This window comes from Onthophagus taurus, chromosome 8, assembly GCF_036711975.1.
Source record: "Onthophagus taurus isolate NC chromosome 8, IU_Otau_3.0, whole genome shotgun sequence".
Classification (NCBI taxonomy): Eukaryota; Metazoa; Arthropoda; class Insecta; order Coleoptera; family Scarabaeidae; genus Onthophagus; species Onthophagus taurus.
This window is the reverse complement of record NC_091973.1, coordinates 5,141,208-5,162,346: the sequence shown is the minus strand read 5'-3', so window position 1 is coordinate 5,162,346 and position 21,139 is coordinate 5,141,208. Positions and strand designations below refer to the sequence as shown.

Below are 21,139 nucleotides of genomic sequence, written 5' to 3'. Positions count from 1 at the left end.
TAATTTTGCAGCCTTGATATCAAAATACCTATTATTGTATTAATTTTTTTTCCTATTGTTTTAGCCGAATATGACAAGCGCCCCAATGAAGTGGTAAAAAACGAGGAGTTAACATACTCCAGTGGTGTCTGGTTGACATCTGGACCGCCGGGCTTTTTAGTGGTCGCCGCCTGTATAGCGGTGATCAGATGGCGGTGAACGAGGGGCGGTGGAGGAGGAAGAGGAGGCGCGTCCCGACGCGTCGACACGTACCTGTAAAGTATCGAAGTAAAAAAAAAGAAGAAAACAATGAAAAAATGAACTGTAAATTATTTAAAGTGCGAGTCGATGGGTTTAGGGGTGCGCCGCGCACCGGAAGACGGAGTTCAGTGCGTTTATTCTTTTTAATTTTGTATATAGTAGTTTAACTATATTACCAGCGACACTACTACACTACTATCGCTAGTATTACAGTGACAGTGCTAACGAATTTGTTTCAGCGGTATTACGCTGGTGTGATATTTAACGTCGACGGACTTGTAAAAAAAACGTTTAAGGTCGGAAAAACAAGACGCGCTTTTTAGTTTGTTTAATTCGTGCTCGTTTTAAGTCCGTAAATCGATGTGCGAAACAATTTAACCCATTTTAGATCTTGTTTTTGAATAACAACGATCGTTATAGGGTTAAAATGTATCGCTACCCCAAAATCCCGCAGTGTTCTCGTATAATAGTCATAAAACGCTTCTATATGTTCAATGTACTAATTGGAGATAACATCTTAAGGTATTGTCTTAAGACGTATTATGTGTAAAAATTGCGCGTTGATTTACGGGCTAAGAGAACGTCAAAAGTATTATTATAAGTACACGGATATTTAAATTTTATATGAGTATAGTAATCGTAAACGATAAACATTAACATTGATACCAGTCACACTATTTATATTTATTGTATATCTGTGTGCTGTATTTTAATACGGAGAAGATGCATTTATTTTACCCCTTACGAGCGGTAGTGTTTGACGTCATGTTTTTTGTATTGTATATGTTAAAGACAGAGTACCGAATATTATTATTTTATGGAGTGCTTAGGGATTTTATTAATTTGCCTAAATTGGGGGTGTCAATACGTTTGAGATTGAAACAATGATTATGTTTTAATTTCTCAATCTAATCTTTTTCATTTATTAATTCGGGTTGGTCACTATCCATATAGTAATGTTAATTTCAGAATAAAGCGTTTTGTGAAGCTGGTCTTCTTATAGTATGCCAATGCATTGTTAACCCGATATCAATCGCGGCAGAGTCTCTCTAAACTCAACCCACCTTTAAGTATTACAAATAAGTCCCCTGTGTATACAGAACCAACATTTATTAGTATCAATTCTTCCCATTATTCAGTAATAAGTCCGCAATTTCTCGCACTTTCATCACTAACGGCCCGTTTTATTTCTTAATCATAACTCCTGACTGTATTATGCTTACATACTTTTATATCCTCTACTATCATAAAAGATATTCATTATGAACAAATCTGCGCTATCTCAACTGTATAGATACTTAATTGATTAAAATAATGAAAGTGACCTAAAACTAAAATTGAATTTTTGTTGATTGATATCTCAAATGCTATTGATAAGTCAATATAATGAAATGTTTAGGTGTTTTATAAAATATTAATATTCAAAATTTTGTTAATAACATATACATAAACTGTGTATCGATGTCTGGTCAAAATATTAACGTAAGACTATCCGTAAACTGTAAAAATAAAAATACTAAAAAAAAAATAATAATAATAAGGAATAAAAGAACAGACGAGACCCATTTACCTTTCGCACCATACACAGTATTGGGGCCAAAACCGAATTCGTTGCAAACTACGGTGTGCAAAAGTTTCCTTTGCAGTATTAAATGTCGTTCATTAATCGATGTACTTAAACGGACTCTTGCCATTTTACGTGCGCCGGACCACGTTAAGGACCTTTTTGTATCGATGTTTTTCATTCCTCCTTTCCTACCGGAAGTTTTTCCTACATAAGTAGCCTTAGTGATAAAGCCAGTAAGACTGGGTTACACTTAGACCCACATAGAATCAATGTTAGATATCGCTTCGTTTGTTTTTAATATTTATGTTGCCTGTAACAGAACCCTTATTTACTATATATATATTTTTTCGAATGACCATTTTCTTGCTTTGCGCAATGACGAATCTACGTGACGTTAAAGGAATTCTGTTACCATTCTCGTATTATTTACTCCGTCCTTCGAAAAACTACAACTTTCCGCGGCTTTAAACATGAAATTTTGATTTAGCGTCACGTACATTCTGAAATATTTCAAAAGAAGTGGAGTGTACGTGTGCACCTTTACTTATATTACTTACTACTTATCAACTTATAACTTTTCATACTTACGCTCTCGAGTAACCATGACATCCATTAAAACAACCCTTTGATAGAGTAATTTTTTAATTTCATAAAAAATTTATTTTTTATACGAATTGTATGTCATGTTTACGATAATTTTACCGAATTACACGACATTCCACTCTTGTAAAAGAAGGTATACAATACAATATAATTGCGAAATAAATAAATTGCAATTTTATTGTTTTCACATGTTCTGCTAAAAATTTATTTGGCAGAAAATGTTTATACCGATATTCACGTCAACCATAGCCAATTTTAATTTAACTGTATCCTTCGTATAACAAATAACTTAAAAAACATTAAACACATAAAAAAATGACAGTTTCTTAAAAAACCGTTTCTTTGCGATGTCCCTCTCCCTACACAGGTGTTTTTAGAGTATCTCTGTATCGCGATGTCGGAGTATCTCAAATTTAAAAGCGTGAACGTGCAATTTCCCACATAACCCCTTAAAATAAAAAAACATCCGCGCGTGTAAAAATTCCTAATTTATTATTATTATTGTAACTTTATTAGATTGTATTATATTATTTTTTAAACTAATTTGTAAAATCTAAGTAGTACTCGGATACTTTACGGACATCTGTTTAATGTGTATTGATGAAAATCTCCCCATTTTTCTCATTAGTAATTTTAGAGGCACTCAGAAATAAACAATCTGTACACAATAAAACCGTATTTTATTTTTTTATCGATATATTACATGTATTATCTTCTAAATATTCTTAAACTGTTTGAATCATTTTTTATAAGCTTTCTTTATGAATAGAAAGGTGAATTAAAACACATCATTGTGAGTTATTAATAATACAGGATAACGTCTATTTTTTTATTTACAAACAACTTATATCTGATAAATAAAAAATATGAATATTAATTAGGTACAGAGAAATAATTGATTTCTAAAAATTACATTTACCACTATATACACAATACTAATTCAATACTAAACATTCATCTACATGACAAATATTAATAATCATGCCAAATACAAAATAAAGCAAAAATTTAAGAATTATTAATTATTGCTCTGCATAGAGGTGTGAATTTAAGTATTAACTATACAAAATATATTCGAACTTATCAACTTATAATACTTAAATATTTTAGGTATATACAAAATAAATGCGTTTCGAATTAGAATAAAAAAATTATTAACGGAAGTACGTTTAGGAGAAGTTACTAAAATCAGTTTTGAGTTTAATCGTCGGAGCTTGACTCACAGTCTGTTGAGCAGAGTTCGTTTCTTGCTTCTTTTTCATTGTGTGTTGTTGGCTGAAACGAATTGCGTTTTCTAATTTCAACTTCAACTCACTTGATTGGTTCATTAATTTTTTGAACTCTTGGGGATATTTTGGTCCTATTTTCATCAACCATTGCAAACTAGATTCGTGTAGCATTTTCGAATGTTTACTAGCCGATCTTAACGCTTGTCCTTCCAAAAGGAAGTTTATTAAAATCGGAATAAGCAACATTAACATTTGTATCCCTAAAAAAAATAGAAATCATAAAATTTTTATTTAAATATATTAAAACAACAAAAATTATTAAAGGGGAAAAACTTGCCTTGTAAAATATCCCCTGTTTAAAGCGGATTCAAAAAGTTTTAATTAGTTAACATTCACAACAACACCACATGCTAATTACTTACGATTTTGCGGTTCAGCCAATCCAATAAGTGATTCAACGGTAACGATTGTTTCTAAAGTAACCGACAGTTCGCCGTCTGTCGTTATGGTTCTTGCGGCATCCGAATATAAATATTCGACAAGTCGGGGAACTAAAGCTTGAATGTAAGCCGTTGATATACCTTTGTCGTTATGCGAAAAAATTGATCGGAGTGTTTGAACACATTTTAAACGAATCTAAATCAACAATGTTAATATAATAATAATAGTTATAACATATTTACTTACCGTTGAATTAGAACTTTGTAAACATTGCCGAAAATGATTAATACAAGGATATTGCAAGTTTGGTGCTGAAACAACTTTGGATGGCGAATTTAAAACAAAAACGGCTATAGCAAACATCATAGTGACTTCGTCTAGTTTCATCTCGTCACTTCCAGTTTTAGCTAAATCGATGATTTTAGCTAAAGCGCTCTGTAACAGTTTTTGCCATTCTTCCCCGACGTATTCATCGCAACAATAACGATCGGTACATAAAACTTGTAAACAATGTAATGCGGATTGAACGGCTGGATTGTAAGCGAGAACTGTGGGTTCGTTAATATCTTTAGTGGCCATTTCTTTAATAATTCCGGTGGTAAGGTATAAAATGGTGGGTAGTATTGCTATGGCACCTTTTGGAGAACACAATTTATGTAAGCACTCCATGCTTGCAACGGACGTTGAAACTAATTTGCTCGATTCTTCGTGCGATTGAGAAATACGAAGAGATGTCATCATTGTACAATTTGGCATCGGGCTTAATGTAGGAATATGTCTAACGATTAAACAAAGACAAACTTCTAAAACAGCAAAAACTAAGGAATTTCCTGGTGTTATTTCTCCCGTATCACCTCCTTCACCTAATAAATCAATTTCTAAAGTACTGCTAGGTTCTTGATTAACCGGAGCGATTTCGCGAAGTTTCTTCTTTTTAATACCATCGATATGTTCTTGAGCGGCTTTTATAATTTGTTTCAAAACTTTCATACACATCAACTGAGCCGTATTATTATCTCTCGTAAGAATTAATCTATGTAAAACATTACATAATTCAATCCCCAACGATTTATTTATCGTTAATAATTCCCTTGCCCACGTAGAATCTAACAAAGTATAAAGAGCTCTCAAACAAGTTACAATACTTTCTAAAGGCTCAGTCGATCTTGGACTACACAAAGCTTCCATACAAATTCCAAAAAGTAAATGAAACTTCTCACTTGAATTTTGGTTATTATTTAAATTATTTGCGTTATCATTATCGGAACTTCCATTTTTAAACCCAGAATTTATCCAAAGAGCCGCAGCGTGTAAAATTGGCGGCCAAGATGATACGTAATGTGGTCTTGATGATTCCATTGTGTCGTTTGTATAAAATGCTCCCCCATCGTGAGGTAATTGACTGGCAAATTCCGCTGGTAACGAAAGTAACGCGTGATCCCTTAACGCCGCCAACCAATGTTGAGCTAAACTTATCAATTCAGGTTGAACCAAAGTCAATAAACTTTCACCACGATATGCAAAATCCCCAAATTCATCATCAAAAGTACTCGAAGAATGGACATCTAAATCTAATGATGATGGATCAGAACCATTTTCGTTCATAGCTACAATATAAACTTCTGCCCAAGCTTTTAATATGGCTAATTTTTCAAGTGTAGCTAAACTTTCGTTATATAATTGCATAGTATTTGTCTTAACTAACAACTTTGCTAATGATGATACTAAAAGTTGATGGACGCGTCTTAAATCATTTAAATCTCTCGCCACACTTGACCCAATCCATGTTGAACAAACCTCACAAGCGGCCGCTGTAACGTGAGATGACGTTTCGGGTGAAAAAGCTGGACGTAATGCGGCCCCAACCTGCGCTTGAAATTGTTCGAGGAGTAAATGGCCCGGAAATTCTGGTTCGGGAACTTTAGCGAATTTTTCAATGACTTCTTGTAATGTTTTTAATCCTTCGAGTCTTAAGGGATCTGAATCGCTCGTTGCAGCGATAAATGCCATTCGTATTAAATCGGAAAGGTGCAAAACTAAATAATCACCCTTTCCTTTCGCTGTTTGTAATTCTTTCGCTTGAGCAAGATCAAAATGACCATTTTTATTTGTTTCACAAGCTACTATAATTCTTCTCACACATTCTGCAGCAAAAACTCGTGTTGGCCACCGCGGTTGCACCGCCGGATGTGAACTTTCGTCTTCGGCATGGAATTCTTCTTGATCATCACTTTCAACTTCTGCATCTTCAACATCTACGGCAACGCTAACTTGATCTTCTGGATTATTCGTATCAGTTGCAACAGTCAAAACATCTTTACATAAATCCAACCATTGCGATAAATTATCTGCCGCTAACATTTGTAACATGCTTGTTAATGTATCGTGAATATCTTTAATTAAACTTGCATCGGTTTCTGTGTCTAACATGCTAAATAAAACACCAGGTAATCCAGTTTCAGTAATTAATAAACCTTCAACGGTATTCGTATCCCTACTTTCACTTGCTAATGTCATTGCATGTTCGCAAACTTCTTTAGCTTCTCGTTGAGCTAATTGCCTCAAACAAGAAATCGCCGCTTTTCTTAACAATAAATGATTACTTGACAAAGTTCTACATAACATAGGAACTAATGAAGATAAATTAACGTGTTTTGGAGCAAATAAATGTAATTGTTGTAAACACCCAGTTGCCTCTGCTTGTACCAAAGCATCTTGATGATCTTGCATGATGGCGCAAGCACAAAGGAATGAAGATCGAGCCATAGAAATCGTTGTAGTATTTCCTTGTAATTCCGGTCCGATTGTAGTTATTAAAGCAGACAACACTTTTCCTATGCATTGATGAACATCAATATAGGATTGAGGAACATTTAGTAACAATTTTAAAGCTAACGATAAACTCGGCTCAACATATCCTCTAAACATAGGACCTCCAGAATCTGCTATTAAAGCCAAAGCATGTAATGACCAAACTTGAACAACAGGAGATGTTTGATCTTGAGCTAAAGCTAATAAAATCGAAACGCTTGTATTTAAATGTTGACTAGAACCCATTCCACCGACGTAACGATGTAAACAACCCAAAGCTAAAGAATGCCCGGTTCTACTAGCGACATCTCTGGCGGATTTTAGCCGATCGAAACTTGTTTGAGCAAGTTCCGCTGTAAATCGTGGATCGGAAACAACTTGGGCCATCCTTCCAACCGCTTCACCGGATGCACAACGTAAAATTGGATTGCTCGACGTTAAAGCGCCTATTATTAAATTAGCGGCGGCTTTTTTCACATCTTCTTGACCAAAACTCATTTTAGCCTCGGTTAGGCCTTTTAAACCACTCAACAACGCGGTGAAAACGTTCATTTGGACAGCTTCCTGTCGCGAACTTTTTGCGTGTTTTATACATTCAGAGAAATGATCAAGCATTTGCAGGCGGTGTTTATTGGCAACTCTTGGAAAGATTTGACCGAATAGTAAAACGGAAGCGTCGATTACAGCTACGCCAAGTGGAAGCGGGCCGGGGGATAATTCTCCCTTAAAAAAAATTTTTGTTATTCAAATTTGTTTAGATTTTTGGATTTACGATCTTACGGGTAGTAAAACTCGATAAAGACAACAAGGATCGTGTTCTAAAGCCCCAGATCCGGCTGCGCTATTTGGTTGGAGCTGAAATAGAAATAAAAATTTTTTTTGATATAGTTTTTGAAATTAAAGGAAAAAAAATGTTTTAAAATAAATAAAAATTTAAATAAAACCACAAAGCCTACTTCTTCTGACAGCACTTTTTACTCACATGTTCGCCATCAGCTCTTCTATTAGGTTCCATCTACAGAAAGCAATCAACGTTTAAATCTTCTTAAGAAAAAACGCCTTTTTTATTTTTTTGCGAATCGAATTAATTTGGAAGATGTAAAATTTTAATTAAAGAAAATTAAACACACCTGATCCTCAATCGTCCTGTGATCAGTTTCTTGCAACCAAGTTCCCAAAATTACTGAGTCATCAGCATGGCACATCGTCCTCAATTGGGAAGTCGTTGTATTCGCTTGATTTTCGGTCAAAGTAAATTCAGCGACCAACATTCTTAATAAATGAGTGTAAGAACCTAAAGTAATAAATTAAATTAAAACTAATAATAAAAGGAATAAAATTTACCTTCAAATGATTGCGGAGGAAGTAACATTAAAGTTTCGTATAATCTTAATCTAACCATAGCGGATGGGGCTTTTAACGGTTGACCATAATTTTTTAAAACAACTGAAATACTAAAAAAATATGATCAAAATTACTTCTTATCTTATTAAGAAGTAACTAACTTTGTTAACATCGCTAAAGCTGATTCAATCGGAGTCAATAATCTTCTAATAATATCTTCAGTAACTAATTCTGGGCAATTATATAAAAACGAATGCATAGCTGACAAAGCTCCAGCTCGTCCTTCTAAAGTTACTTGCCAAGTAAAAGCATCTCCGCGTGCTTTTTCCGAATCTAGCTCTTTGTTGGATCGCGGAAATGAATTTCGCCATAACAATAACATTCGCGGTAATAAACCTCTTACAACCGGAACTCCGAGTGTCATAATCGCCCCAATTAAAAGCCACCCAGCTTGAGTACGATTCAACGATAATCGGCTATTTTGACTCGCGCTTCGTAGAAGTTCTTCGGCAGTATTAAAAATTACTTTTCCTTTTGTATGAGGAACACCTAATGGTGATAAACGAATACCACCTAGAACTGCTGCTAAAGCACCGCTGTAACCTTCAAAATATATAAAGGAAATATTTTTTTTTATTTAATAATTTTTAATTTTAACAACCTGCTATTGCTTCGGGCGAAGTTCTTAAATCTTCAATTCCATTAACAAATCGATCAATTAATGGTGTGTTTTGACTCGGAACGGCTACGCAGATACAACGTAAACACCACGCAGCTGCTAATCTCGCTGCTTGACATGGATGGGTTAAAACCCCAACGACACCATCAACTAATTCTTTAAATAATAATAATTTAAATAAAATATTTGTGATGGGAGGTGTATTATACTGTTGGAAATAATTCACGAGCACAGCCTGTATAATCTGAACGTAATATAATAAATATTTGCGCGCACGATTTTATGTCGAGCGATTTTTTTTGTCGCAAATATAAAGCGCTTCTAGATACAACCGGTTCTATATTTCTGCGACGCGATTGTCGCCGACTAAAAACGAATTATTCTCAAAAGCATGAGTTTCCACGCATTTGTGATTTTTTTATCGTGCGTCTGTACCGAATTATTGCGGAATCCACCGAAGAGTTACGAGCTGTTGGTTATCCGCATAATTGAACGTGTTTCAACAAGTTAAGATGTCTGATTCTGAAGATACGACAGTTAAAAGCGTCATTCACCGTGAAAAACTTATATTACTAACTGAAAAGAGGCCAGCCCTATACAATAACAAAATGAAAGATTACTTTCAACAGTGAACATTTCTGCGTATCACATGTTAATTTGGAAATTTTCGGGTCCGCCCGATTTTTGAGAATACCAGCAATATTGACTAAGTAAATATTTATTTATTAATTGAAAAAACCGATGTGTTCTTAATGTGGGGCAAATTTTATTTTTTCGATATTCCATGTAGTTTCGCGGAAAATCGCGGTTTAGTAGGATGCGGTTATTTCGAAAACGACCTGGCGAATTTCAACGCGGTTTTTACCAAAATATGTCAAATAATATCGGTTTTCGGATTCCGTTATCAGTTTTTCAAAAGTAGGACTCCCTAATTTTTTAAGAGCGATTTAATGGAATTACAAATTAAAGAGAAACAGAAATAAGCTATGTGGGGAGAGGAGGGTTTCGTCCAATCGGAACAGATGGTGCGTCCCAGACATTACGTCGCGCCTTTATCTTACCTACATAAAGAAATAAAAAAAAATTGCGGAAGGTTTACTGTAGACGAGTTTATTCAGCGAGTTTCAAGTTTTTTTGTCGCGGCATTGTTGACTGAACCTCCCTTTCAAGTGGAACATTCCGTCGCTATGGAGACTCCATGCCACGTGGTGTAGCGATGATATGCGCTGCTCACGGGGATACTCTCGCTATTGATGTATCCCCTCCCAGCAGAATTGCGCCTCTCTCCATGTGAGGGTAAGTTACACTACTTTAGTATTACTTCCATGCCAAATTTCATTGCGTTAGACACACGCGTTCAGACTATACAGGGTGTGCTTGTGAATTATTTCCAACAGTGTATATCAAGGTTTTTCTGTATTAAAAAAATATATACTTAATGATTGATCAGTAATAAGATCATGAGCTGTAGTTCCTAAACTCAAAATTAAACTCCCAATTTCTTGTAAAGCACAAACAAGTAAATGTTGACTAAATAAAGTTTCTTGATTCAAATCCTTAGCATTTTCTGGGTTAAAATCGATGGTGGTCATTTCTTTAACCACAATTTGGGCAATCTCTTTACAAGCTAAAGTTTGCGCTTTCTCGCCCAACATCTTGCCCAAAACACTTCTCAGTATGAAATTGATACATTTCCGCGAATAAACGGCGTCAACGTGAGACGACCCCACTTTTGGGTTAGCAACTAGATACAGGACGTGGTTTAAAAGTGATTTCATGTTGCGTTCTAACCAAACGCTTCCTAATATCGCAACGAATGTCACGTAAGCGTGGGTTACTCCAACTCGGACTTCACGATTAACGCCGGAACTTCCTTTAATTATTTCGCCGGTTCCTTTGAGAAAACCAACGCCGCCACGTAGGAATCCGGACATTAAAATACCTAAAGCTTCCTCCAATGAAACTAATTTCAATCCTTTTAATTGTAATTGAGATGTTTGGTTCGCTTTTTGATTTTGTTGTGTCATTGCGATAAGTGCGCCTAAAAGTTTAGCTCCAGAGCAACGAACTTCATAATTAGATCCATCAAATGATCGAAAACAAAGCGTTGCTAAACTTTCTAGTTCGGTGGTGTAAAGAAACGGGGCGTGATTTAACATTTCGAGAAGACATCTCGTCGCGGCGCAACGCACAGCCATAACTCTATCGATCAGACAAGTTCTCGCCGCTTTATAAATTTCTTTATGCGAGTTTGATATAGCCGACCCCATTCCAGCGCAAACTTTTTCCAAAGTTAACATGATTTCAATTCGCGTTTGTGATTCGGCACTTTTTAATGATCTTATTAAAATTTGAACCGTTTCTTCGTACGAGCGTCCCATCATTCGACCCAATTTTTCGTACATCGTTCCCACGCAACATATTGCAGCTCTAAAGCAAAAAAAATTATTTAGAATTATTTTATTGAATATTTTATTGTTACTTATAATTTTATATAATATAAATTCAATAAAAAGCAATACTTTTTCTGGTCTTTTTCAATTTATTATCTAACCGGTTTCGGCTTACGCCATCATCAGAGACACTCAGTGCCTGTCAATCCAAGTTTTATATTTTAACTTTTAACATGAGTTAACATGAGAGATTTGTAATTTTAACTTGTATACCTTTGTGAAGCTGTTTATATGAACAACTAAGTGGAAAATAAGTTGCTAAAATCTAATTTATATTTCTAATGTATCTGATGATGGCGTAACCCGAAACCGGTTAGGCAATAAATTGAAAAAGACCAGTAACTGGTCAACATGGATCAAACTCCCTCATCTACTTACAATTTTGTTGGCAAGAAACTTGGAGAATCATCCTTATTTTTTAAAATATCATTACATTTATTAACCGTATCGAATAATAAAAATGTATCTCCTACTGAGAATAATGTAGCAAGACTTCTTGCTATTAATTTACGAGTTGGTGGACCAGGAGATTCTTGGAGATGATTCATTAATTGCTCCACCAATTTTTTTTGACACCCTTTTATATCATTCTGTATGAAGAAGAGGTAATTAATGTTAAAAGAGTTATTTCTTTTGAAATAGGAAATAATGACTTGGAAGACTATATTTACCTTTTGGGCAGCAACAAGAACTTTATCTAAAAATCGTAGCCATTCGAATATAAACACAGGTCTTTTTGCAGGTGGAATTTGGGCCAAAGCCTCTTCATTTAATGTTAAACTATGCGAGAGTTCCATTTTTAAAAAATTCTAAAAGTAAAAATTGTTTAGAAAAAAATTTTAAGCAATTTGATCTTTAATACTAATTAATCATTCATTATGACTCACCCTGTATAATATTTAAAACACATGTTCATAAATACAAAACAAATACATTAAAAAAAAAGGGAAATATAAAATAAACAGAGCCTAACGTTTTTGGACAAAATAAATAATAATAAATTAAAGTGTAAAACCAGACCAAACAAAGATTTTTTTTTGAGGACGCCCCAAAAGAAAAAGAAATTTCAGGTATACACTTTAAGATTTTGTAGTTTAAAGAACACGTTTCGATGGTTACTCACACTTTAAATCACTTTTTATACTTCTTTACTCTATTTTTGTTACATCGGCGTGGTTTTCCGGCACAATTTTCTCCGCATTTTATTTAGAATACTCGGCGACACTTTTTTTACCAAAGACACTTGCAAGAAAACAGCTGATGGCAACGGTACCAACCCAATTAAAAGTCACTAGATAAATATCCCCAAAAATAGAACATTTCTTATTATAACCTTCCGTTGTTTTAATTCAATTAATACGATAATTAACTCGATTATGACGTGTTAAGGATTTTTTCTAGGTTAGAATCGATTTTGTATGTTTGGTTGTCTATAATCCATTTTTTTAATAGTTGTATTTTATACTTACAGGTTTCTGTAATTATTTTGAAATGGTTTAGGTTGAGACATGGTATAATAATAAATATATTCTTATGTGCCATGGGCCACCATGTCGGCTAAGAATATTTCTGATATCAAAACAAATAATCTCAGATATAAGTATTGTTTGTGATATGGCTGAGATTATTAATTCAACATTAAAAAATGTTGGGAAAGGTTTGTTTTGTTTACTAGGGTCAATAACCCCCGGGGAAAAAGATGTTGGGTAAAGTTAAGAACTTAGCGGAATGCTATATATAATGAATTTCACTTAAAATGCAATATACAAAAAAATATTTCCATAGAAATCATTATGTTGCATATTTTTATTGAACTAAAACTAGAACTAACACTAAACCTAGAACTAAAATCATTCGGGTTTAGCCGTCTTGAAAGACGTGCGGCTAAACCCGAATGATTTTAGTTCTAGGTTTAGTGTTAGTTCTAGTTTTACACTATCACTAGAACTAACACAAGACTAAGAACTAGAATCATCCGTGTTTAGCTGTCTTGAGAGACGTGCATTTAAACCCGAATGTTTCTAGTTCTAAGTCTTGTGTTAGTTCTAGTTTCAATTGTTATTCAAGTAAAATTAATACTAGATCTAGAACCAGAAACATTCGTGCGTCTCTTAAGACGGCCGAAAACTCAGGGTTGTCATAAGGACGTCACTTTTTTCTAAGCAAATATTGGATAAAGTAAAATAAAATTAAATAAATATTGTAATAAAACACATCATTTATTTCTGCTTCATTTAATAATCAATAATATAATATAAGAAACAATATAATATGTAATAATAAATAGGTAAGGTCCATCATAGTTTTAATAAACTCATTTCGCAATAATTTCCGTATCTGTTTCCGTATCATTTAGGATGGCAAATCCGTATTTGCACATTATGAAGTCCTTTTGAGAATAAGTCCAATTAACTTTTCGTGTTTCGATAATATTGCGATAAACGTGTGATGAAAATTTTGCCGTTCTAGTTTTCTCCCAACTTGCAAAATCTACATGGTAAAGGCCGTATTTTTGACTGAATAAAGAATTTTTAGTAATTATTTTTGATTAATCTGATTATTAATTAAATTTCTTACGTATATCCATGATACCAATCGAAATTATCGAGTAAACTCCAAATTGTGTAACCAGTAACGTTGCACCCATCCATGTGCATGGCAGCGAGAAGGTTTTCCAAGTAAGACTAAACAAAAAAAGATTAAAAACATTGTTAATAAAGAAAATGAGGAAATTACGTTAATATAGCGGACTCTTTCGCAATCTCGTCGCTCCCCCGAATCGGGGAATCCGTTCGCAGTTATAAGCACTTCGGGGTTGTTGTATTCCTTTTTGATCCAATTGAGCACTTTTCTTAAACCCCATGGCACAGTTTTTAGCGGGGAAATTGTTCCATTGTACGTTTGTACACCTACGCTACAAAAGTCGGGTCCCACGAGTGCCTGATTATGCTCAGTGACCTTCTGGATACTACTATTGCATATTTTTGTCACGAAATGATTTAACCCGAAAAAATCGGAACTACCCTTTACCATCTCAAGCTCTTCTGGAGTCAATTCAGGTACTTTGAAGTACTTCATCTGATTCTCATCATTGAAATACTTTAATTGTTTACACACCGTTTTAGGATAACCACCCTCTTTTGAGAAAATTGGGTGAGCAAACCATCCCAACTAAATAAATAAATTATTACATGAAATAAATTTTAATGTTTTAAAGATTACCTCAATTTCCATAGCTAATTCACTTATTGTGTTGTCAGATTCGGATTGGGTGGTCGGTTCCATCCACGTCGAAAGAAGAGAGATACCGATGCGTCCGCCCTGTTTTTCTTTGTAACGGGTATCGTATAACTTATAAACTCTTGCGTGTGCTTTCAATACGGTTTGGGCGCATAAGAAACCGGAATTTCCATATTCTATCAAGCTAGTGCCAAAGCTAGTGTTTAGGAAATAATTGTCAAAACATAAAGTAAATGGATCATCGAATGTAACCCAATCATCGACTCTATTTCCGTAAATTGAAAATAACAAATTAGCATACTCTTCAAACGTCGTAATCAAATTGTCGTTTGACCATCCGCCTTTTTCTTGTAACGGCTGGGGTAAGTCCCAATGAAACAACGTAACAATAGGTTTAATTCCGTGCAAAAGAAGTTCGTCTATTATCTCGTTGTAATATCGAACCCCGTCAACGTTAACCAACGAGATGTGTCCGTTTGGCAAAATTCTAGACCACGAGATGGAAAACTTGTAGAAATCAACCTTCAATTCTTTCATATGCTGGATATCTTCGTAAAATTTCTTATAAGAGTCGCACGCCGTATCGCCATTAGAATGATCCTTGATTTTATGGGGCTTTTGGTGAGTAAATCTGTCCCATACGCTTTCTCCTTTACCACTTTCCTTCCAACCACCTTCAACTTGATAAGCTGAAGTTGCAACGCCAAATTTAAAACTTTCAGGAAATGTCATGTTAAACAAGTTAACACAAGACACGGAAGTGCTGTGAATAAATAAAATTTAAAAAAATAATTTCAAAAATTCAACTCACCTTATCAACAAAATGAAAAACATTGTAAGCATCTTGTTGCTTGCCATTGTTACAACTTGAAGTTAAAACCACTTCTGATTAGAAACGTCGATTTCTGCTGTATTTATACGATTTTTGGTGGAAGAATTTTGCACACCACACACATTAACTATTTTTGGTATTTCTGATAACTTCTTGATGGGACGTAAGTGAATTGGAATTTTTTGATTCATTTTACCGTGCAAATGCTTTCCATATCAAAGAATTTCCGGTGACGAAAGAACATATTTTTGAAATAAATAATTTTATGCAGGTGTTACTCAAAAGTGATTAAAATTTATATAAAAAAAATAATATATATGTATAATATAATTGTAGTAAAAGTTTTTTAGTTTCCTAGATATCTGATATATGCAGTGACATCGAGATAAGGTGCTTCCTAAAAGATGGACAGGTCGAAGTAGTTCATTATCTCGATCGCCTGGCTTTAATCCTTTTGATTTTTATTTTTGGGGTCACTTAAAAAGCAATGAGCAAGGATTGCGAAATCAGATATAAACTGCTGCCGAGATAATTCGCCAACACCCTGGTTTAGGCAGCGCTATCATAACAACAGTCTTTGCTTCCAGAAATCATCTTACACAGCAACACGAAACTATCTCATCTGTTTAGAACTGATACCACCATACTTATTTAACCTTCTGCAAAAAATGTTTACATACATTTGAGTGTGTCGTTTACAAATGATAACAAATGATGCATGGCGAAATTTAATAACGAGATGAAGAATGACATGTACGGATCACACAATGTTGAGAGCAAATCAGATAGAACTCCGGCGAAAAAATGTTAGGCAGTCTTCCTCTGTTTTGTTGATCCATCAAAAACGTTGGACAAAGTAAGGATAAAAGAATGGAACTATGGTTATATTGATTACAAAATCAAGTTTGAGTGCTATACAGATAATGCCGTCCTCTTGGCTGATACTGAGGATGGTTAACACAGGCATTTAACATTGCAGCTGAGGAAGTGAATACTGAGGAAGTTAATACTTAGCAAGGATGGCGAAATCAGATACAAACTGTTGACGAGACAATCCGCCAACAACCTGATTTAGCCTAATTGTGTATAGAAAATATTGAAAACAACTTGGAACACTTGCTATGATGTTATTTTAAAATCTTATATGTATTCTTGATTTGAAAGTAAATTTCATGGGTATCTAGGAAACTAAAAAACTTTTGCAACAGTATCATTTTTATCATTTTTTTTTCATTTTGTGGCCCAGAAGAAAGTCATTAGGTCGATGTTTGATTTGTCGTATAATGAATCATGTAAGGAATCATTTCGAAAGAATCGCTTATTAACCATGCCTTGTGTTTATATTCTGCAATCACTCTTATATGTAAAGAAACACCTTACGGAGTTTGCTAGGAGTGGTGATATAAATACTCAATAGCCCACTAGGCAGGCTTTAAATCTGTACAGGGTGGGCAAATTTGAGTGTTATTATAGGCTATCTCAGAAACTATAAAAGATACGAAAAAAGTAGGTGCCATGTCCCGGACTCCTTTTTCGAGACTAACCCAATCCCGCAAACACCAAACCTCTAACTTCTTTTGTTTTTAAGTTATAGCCAAAAAGTCAAATTTTCGTGATTTCAAAAAATGCTCATATTTCGTTTATTTTTGAATAATATTCAAAATTTTGAATATTAATCTTTAATATCTTAGAATTAAAAAATAACGCTTATTTTCCCCAAATACACCATGCGTGTAATACATCATTGGAAAGCTAAAAATATGCTCTTTTCAGTAACACACAGATTGGGTTAGTCTCGAAAAAAGAGATCGGGACATGGCACCTACTTTTTTCGTATCTCTTATAGTTTCTGAGATAGCCTATAATAACACCCAAATTTACCCACCCTGTACATACCCAAATGCCGACTGTCTCTCATCCAAAATAGCCCTCAACATATCGTCTGTGAAATTCTAATGCCTTGTAACCCACAAAAAATCCAAAATTGTGTTATTATATTTTTATTAAATCTACAGAATTATACATAGTACTAGTAACACCTAGTAATCCACAAATACGCATTTACTTAGATAAAAGGGATTTCTTTCATCACGTATCCCAAATGCACCTCAACAAGAAAATAATAATACCTCGTACACCACAATGAAAATTTGAATACCTCTTAAGCAACATTTGGTATAAGTCAAACTGTGGTATACAAGGTATTTATTTAAAAAATAATCGATTTGTAATACTGTAAATAGTATTTTTTTAAAAATACATTGTTTTTTATTTGAATCAATAAAAAATGAATAAATATTGTGTACAGAAACAATTTTGGTAATTTGATTTAAAAATAATTAAAAAGTAGGCATTGTTAAAATAAAGTAATGTTGTAGTAGGCTGTGTCCGCTATAACTAATGTTATTGTTTTATTAAAATAATTGATATTGGTGTGGATTTCTGTGTCAAAAGTGTGTTTAAACTAGTACTTGATATCTATAAATTTACTGAGTGATGGAAATAGTTACGGTAAGTATATTAAATTATTATGTATAATAACGAAGTCTATTATATTTAACAAAAAATATTTGCACTTATTTATTTTGCATTACTACGCTAACATTGTTTGCGTTTTAATTAATTTGAATGTAATTACGAATTTGAAGCTAGAGAACCTGTTGAAAATATTATAATTGAGGATTTAAGAGATGTTCAAATGTTGGAGCTAGATGCACGAAAAGACGAAGAATGTGTTAACAATGATTTTAATGACGATGACTACGAACCTAAAAAGGAAAATGAGACATTAACAGAAAATGATATCAATCATGGCAATATAACGGAAGGAAGGAAAAGAAGTATTACTGCTCAACCTGATAAATGGGCAAAAAATTCTGCAAAAAGGAGCCGAATGGAAGGAAAAGCGTACATGGGGTACAGCAGAACTAAAGAAGGTAAAGTAAAACAGAATGTCCCAAAAGAAGCCAGAAAAATGGGTTCTTCTTGCAAATCAAAAGAGTGCCTTAGAGTAAAATCCAGGAATTGTTTAGAAATTAATGACGTTCAGCGCAATGCCATATTTACTAAATTCTGGAGTGAAATGAATTGGGATCAACGAAAAGTGTTTGTATTCAATCACATAGAAAAAACTGTCACAAAAAGAACGTATACTAAAAGCTTTGAGAGTAGGCGAAAATATTCCTTAAAATATTTTCTAACAATAAATATGAACAAAGTGCAAGTTTGTAAACAAATTTTTCTTCAAACACTTGCTATAGGTGAATATTCCGTTCATGATTGGGATGTTACGGTATGACTTCTAGCTTCCATTTGACCTACAAATCAAACAAACGAACCACTCGACAGGACAAGGTGGAAGATAAGAGGTTACTAAAAGAATTTTTTGTATGTTTACCAAAGTTGCCTTCACATTATGGACGTTCAAATTCAAGTAAATTGTATTTAGAAACGGTAATCCGGAGCCTAAATCAATTATTTAAGTTATACGAAATTAAGTGCAAAGAAGAAAACAAAGTAACCCTGTCGAGAACAATTTTTAGCAAAATGTTTTATTCTATGAACTTGTTGATTTGTGCACAAAACATGAAGTTGGTCAATTATCAGACAAAGAATGGAATACGCACAGACGTAAAAAAGAAAGGGCTCGTGAAGAAAAAAAGAGAGATAAGGAAGAAGCAAAAATGAACAAAAAAGGTCGGGTTTTAACAATGGATTTACAAGCTGTAAAAGTGTGTCCGTATGTCCAAGCCAGCACAATATTTTTTAAGTTAAAACTGTGTTGTCACAATTTTACAGTTTATAATGTAGTAACGCATGAGGCAAAGTGTTTTTGGTTTAGTGAAACTGAAGCAGATATGACTGCATCGACTTTTGCTTCTTGCATTATGGAATACCTAACAACAGACTGTCAGAATGAATCTGGACCAATTATAATTTACAGTGATGGATGTACTTACCAAAATAGAAATAATATTATAGCAAATGCATTATTAAACTATTCTGTAAATAATAACATAGAAACTATTCAAAAATTTCTCGAAGTTGGACACACACAAATGGAATGCGACTCAGTTCACAGCTGCATCGAAAGGAAATTAAAAGGACGAGACATTCATTTACCTAGTGATTATCTACGAATAACAAAGGAAGCAAGAATGAAGCCCTTTCCATATGAAGTTAAATGTATGCAATATTTTAATTTTAAAGATTACTCAATCAAGAAATATCAAAGATATGCATCTATTAGACCTGGAAAGGTAAAAATTAGTAATACTATGAAACATTCTTTATAACTGCCTGTCATTTTCCCTTTAAGGTCACGAATGATCCTGTGGTCACCGATATTAGAGCTCTCCAATATTTGCCGAATGGAAACATTTATTACAAATTGGATTTTGATGTTGAATGGCGAGAACTTCCATAACGACAAAAACCTGTTTCTCAAATGGTAGAATGGCCACAAATGTATAAAGAGAAACGAAAAATAAAATTTCAAAAATGGCAACATTTGCAGCTGTTAAAGTCAGTAATACCTACTGACTGTCATAGTTTTTATGACAGCTTAAAACATGATTCAGAGTAAAATTTTTTAGAGAATTTATTGATTCGTAATAACTAATAAAAGTAGTTTTTCCTAAATAGTGTTTTATTTCTGTAAAAATAATATAATACATCCTAACCCACAAATTTGACAAAAATCTAAAGCTAATCACTCGTAAGCCACTGGAAATTTTAATATACAATATTTACTAAAAAATTAAAAATCATATGTTTGTATCTAAGCCCTTGTGTAACTGACAGTTTCAAAATAAACAAAGAAATACTTTCCCAGTTTAATATAAAACGTCTTTTATGTCTACTGAAAAAAAATGTTTTTATTGTTACAAGGTATTAGAACTTCACAGACGATATGATGATTCGCTTATACAATCGTTTGCCGATAACATTTAAGAGGCTTGATTTCAACCGTTTTAAGTATAAATTGAAAATCTTCCTTACATCCAAATGCTTTTACTCAGTGGGGGAATATTTACTAAACACGGAATGGGACCACGACGATGACAGATAATTGCAGTAATTTGTTTTGTTTCCTTTTGTGATTGTTTTTTGTATTTTCGCTGTGCATGTTTGCTGTGAGATGACGAAAGTACGTATTGTACTGACTATCTTTTGTAATCATTAGAGCAATGACAATTTCTGATGCTGTACAGCCTATGGAAATAAAGATATTATTATTATTATTTGAAAGAGGTATGGATTGCAATTGTTTGGCAAAATTATCTCCAAACATAGTTTTTACAATCTCCATTGCAGCTGGCACAATAAAGTGTTCACCAATGGTGTGGGCCTTTTAACATCTGGCTATTTTATTTTATAAGTTTTTTCGTTCACAAAGGTTTTTTGAAGAATGATGTTTGCTCTTCATACGATTTTAATTTTAATTCAAAGAATGAAGTGTTTCCAAGTTTATTAGGATTCAAAATTTTTAAACAAATGACGCACATATATATTTCTTCTTCATTTATTTTAGTAGTGGTAAATCCAAAATTTTATTATTTTATGAAAAAGAAAGGTACTGAATACTGCAAGGTTGAGCAACACTGATATAGGTTGAGAATCACCCTGTATATATGTATTACGTTTCCATCAAGTCTGCATCATGACAACTAGTATAGGTAATAAATTAAAACAAACCAA

General features: G+C 33.7%; 3 protein-coding genes across 5 annotated transcripts in view; 1 reads left to right on the top strand and 2 right to left on the bottom strand.

Moving 5' to 3' along the window:
* Positions 1 to 3,083, top strand: part of LOC111425190 (ephrin-B2-like) — a 90,359-nt gene extending 87,276 nt beyond the window's left edge. For both annotated transcript variants that reach the window (XM_023059036.2, XM_023059037.2), the window contains exon 4: positions 65 to 3,083. In XM_023059036.2, the coding sequence (XP_022914804.1) occupies positions 65 to 198 (134 nt within the window). In that variant the 3' untranslated portion in view covers positions 199 to 3,083. The remainder of the gene's footprint in view (positions 1 to 64) is intronic.
* LOC111425189 (HEAT repeat-containing protein 5B) lies at positions 3,074 to 12,702 on the bottom strand. 2 transcript variants are annotated; one of them, XM_023059033.2, is made up of 14 exons: positions 12,491 to 12,702; positions 12,039 to 12,176; positions 11,746 to 11,957; positions 10,350 to 11,344; positions 8,897 to 9,070; positions 8,397 to 8,838; positions 8,236 to 8,345; positions 8,022 to 8,185; positions 7,874 to 7,906; positions 7,672 to 7,746; positions 4,327 to 7,614; positions 4,062 to 4,275; positions 3,977 to 3,991; positions 3,074 to 3,899 (listed from the first exon to the last, which is right to left on the bottom strand). In XM_023059033.2, exons 2-14 carry the CDS (start codon positions 12,162 to 12,164, stop codon positions 3,580 to 3,582), a joined length of 6,168 nt encoding a protein of 2,055 aa, XP_022914801.1. In that variant the 5' UTR covers positions 12,165 to 12,176; positions 12,491 to 12,702; the 3' UTR covers positions 3,074 to 3,579. The 2 variants fall into 2 exon arrangements, with proteins under 2 accessions (XP_022914801.1, XP_022914803.1); XM_023059035.2 differs by lacking the exon at positions 7,874 to 7,906 and having other exon boundaries at positions 12,491 to 12,701.
* Positions 12,703 to 13,585: 883 nt separating this feature from the next.
* Positions 13,586 to 15,478, bottom strand: LOC111425648 (myrosinase 1-like). The gene is made up of 5 exons (XM_023059800.2): positions 15,419 to 15,478; positions 14,590 to 15,370; positions 14,104 to 14,538; positions 13,945 to 14,051; positions 13,586 to 13,883 (listed from the first exon to the last, which is right to left on the bottom strand). Exons 1-5 carry the CDS (start codon positions 15,463 to 15,465, stop codon positions 13,682 to 13,684), a joined length of 1,572 nt encoding a protein of 523 aa, XP_022915568.2. The 5' UTR covers positions 15,466 to 15,478; the 3' UTR covers positions 13,586 to 13,681.
* Positions 15,479 to 21,139: the final 5,661 nt, after the last annotated feature.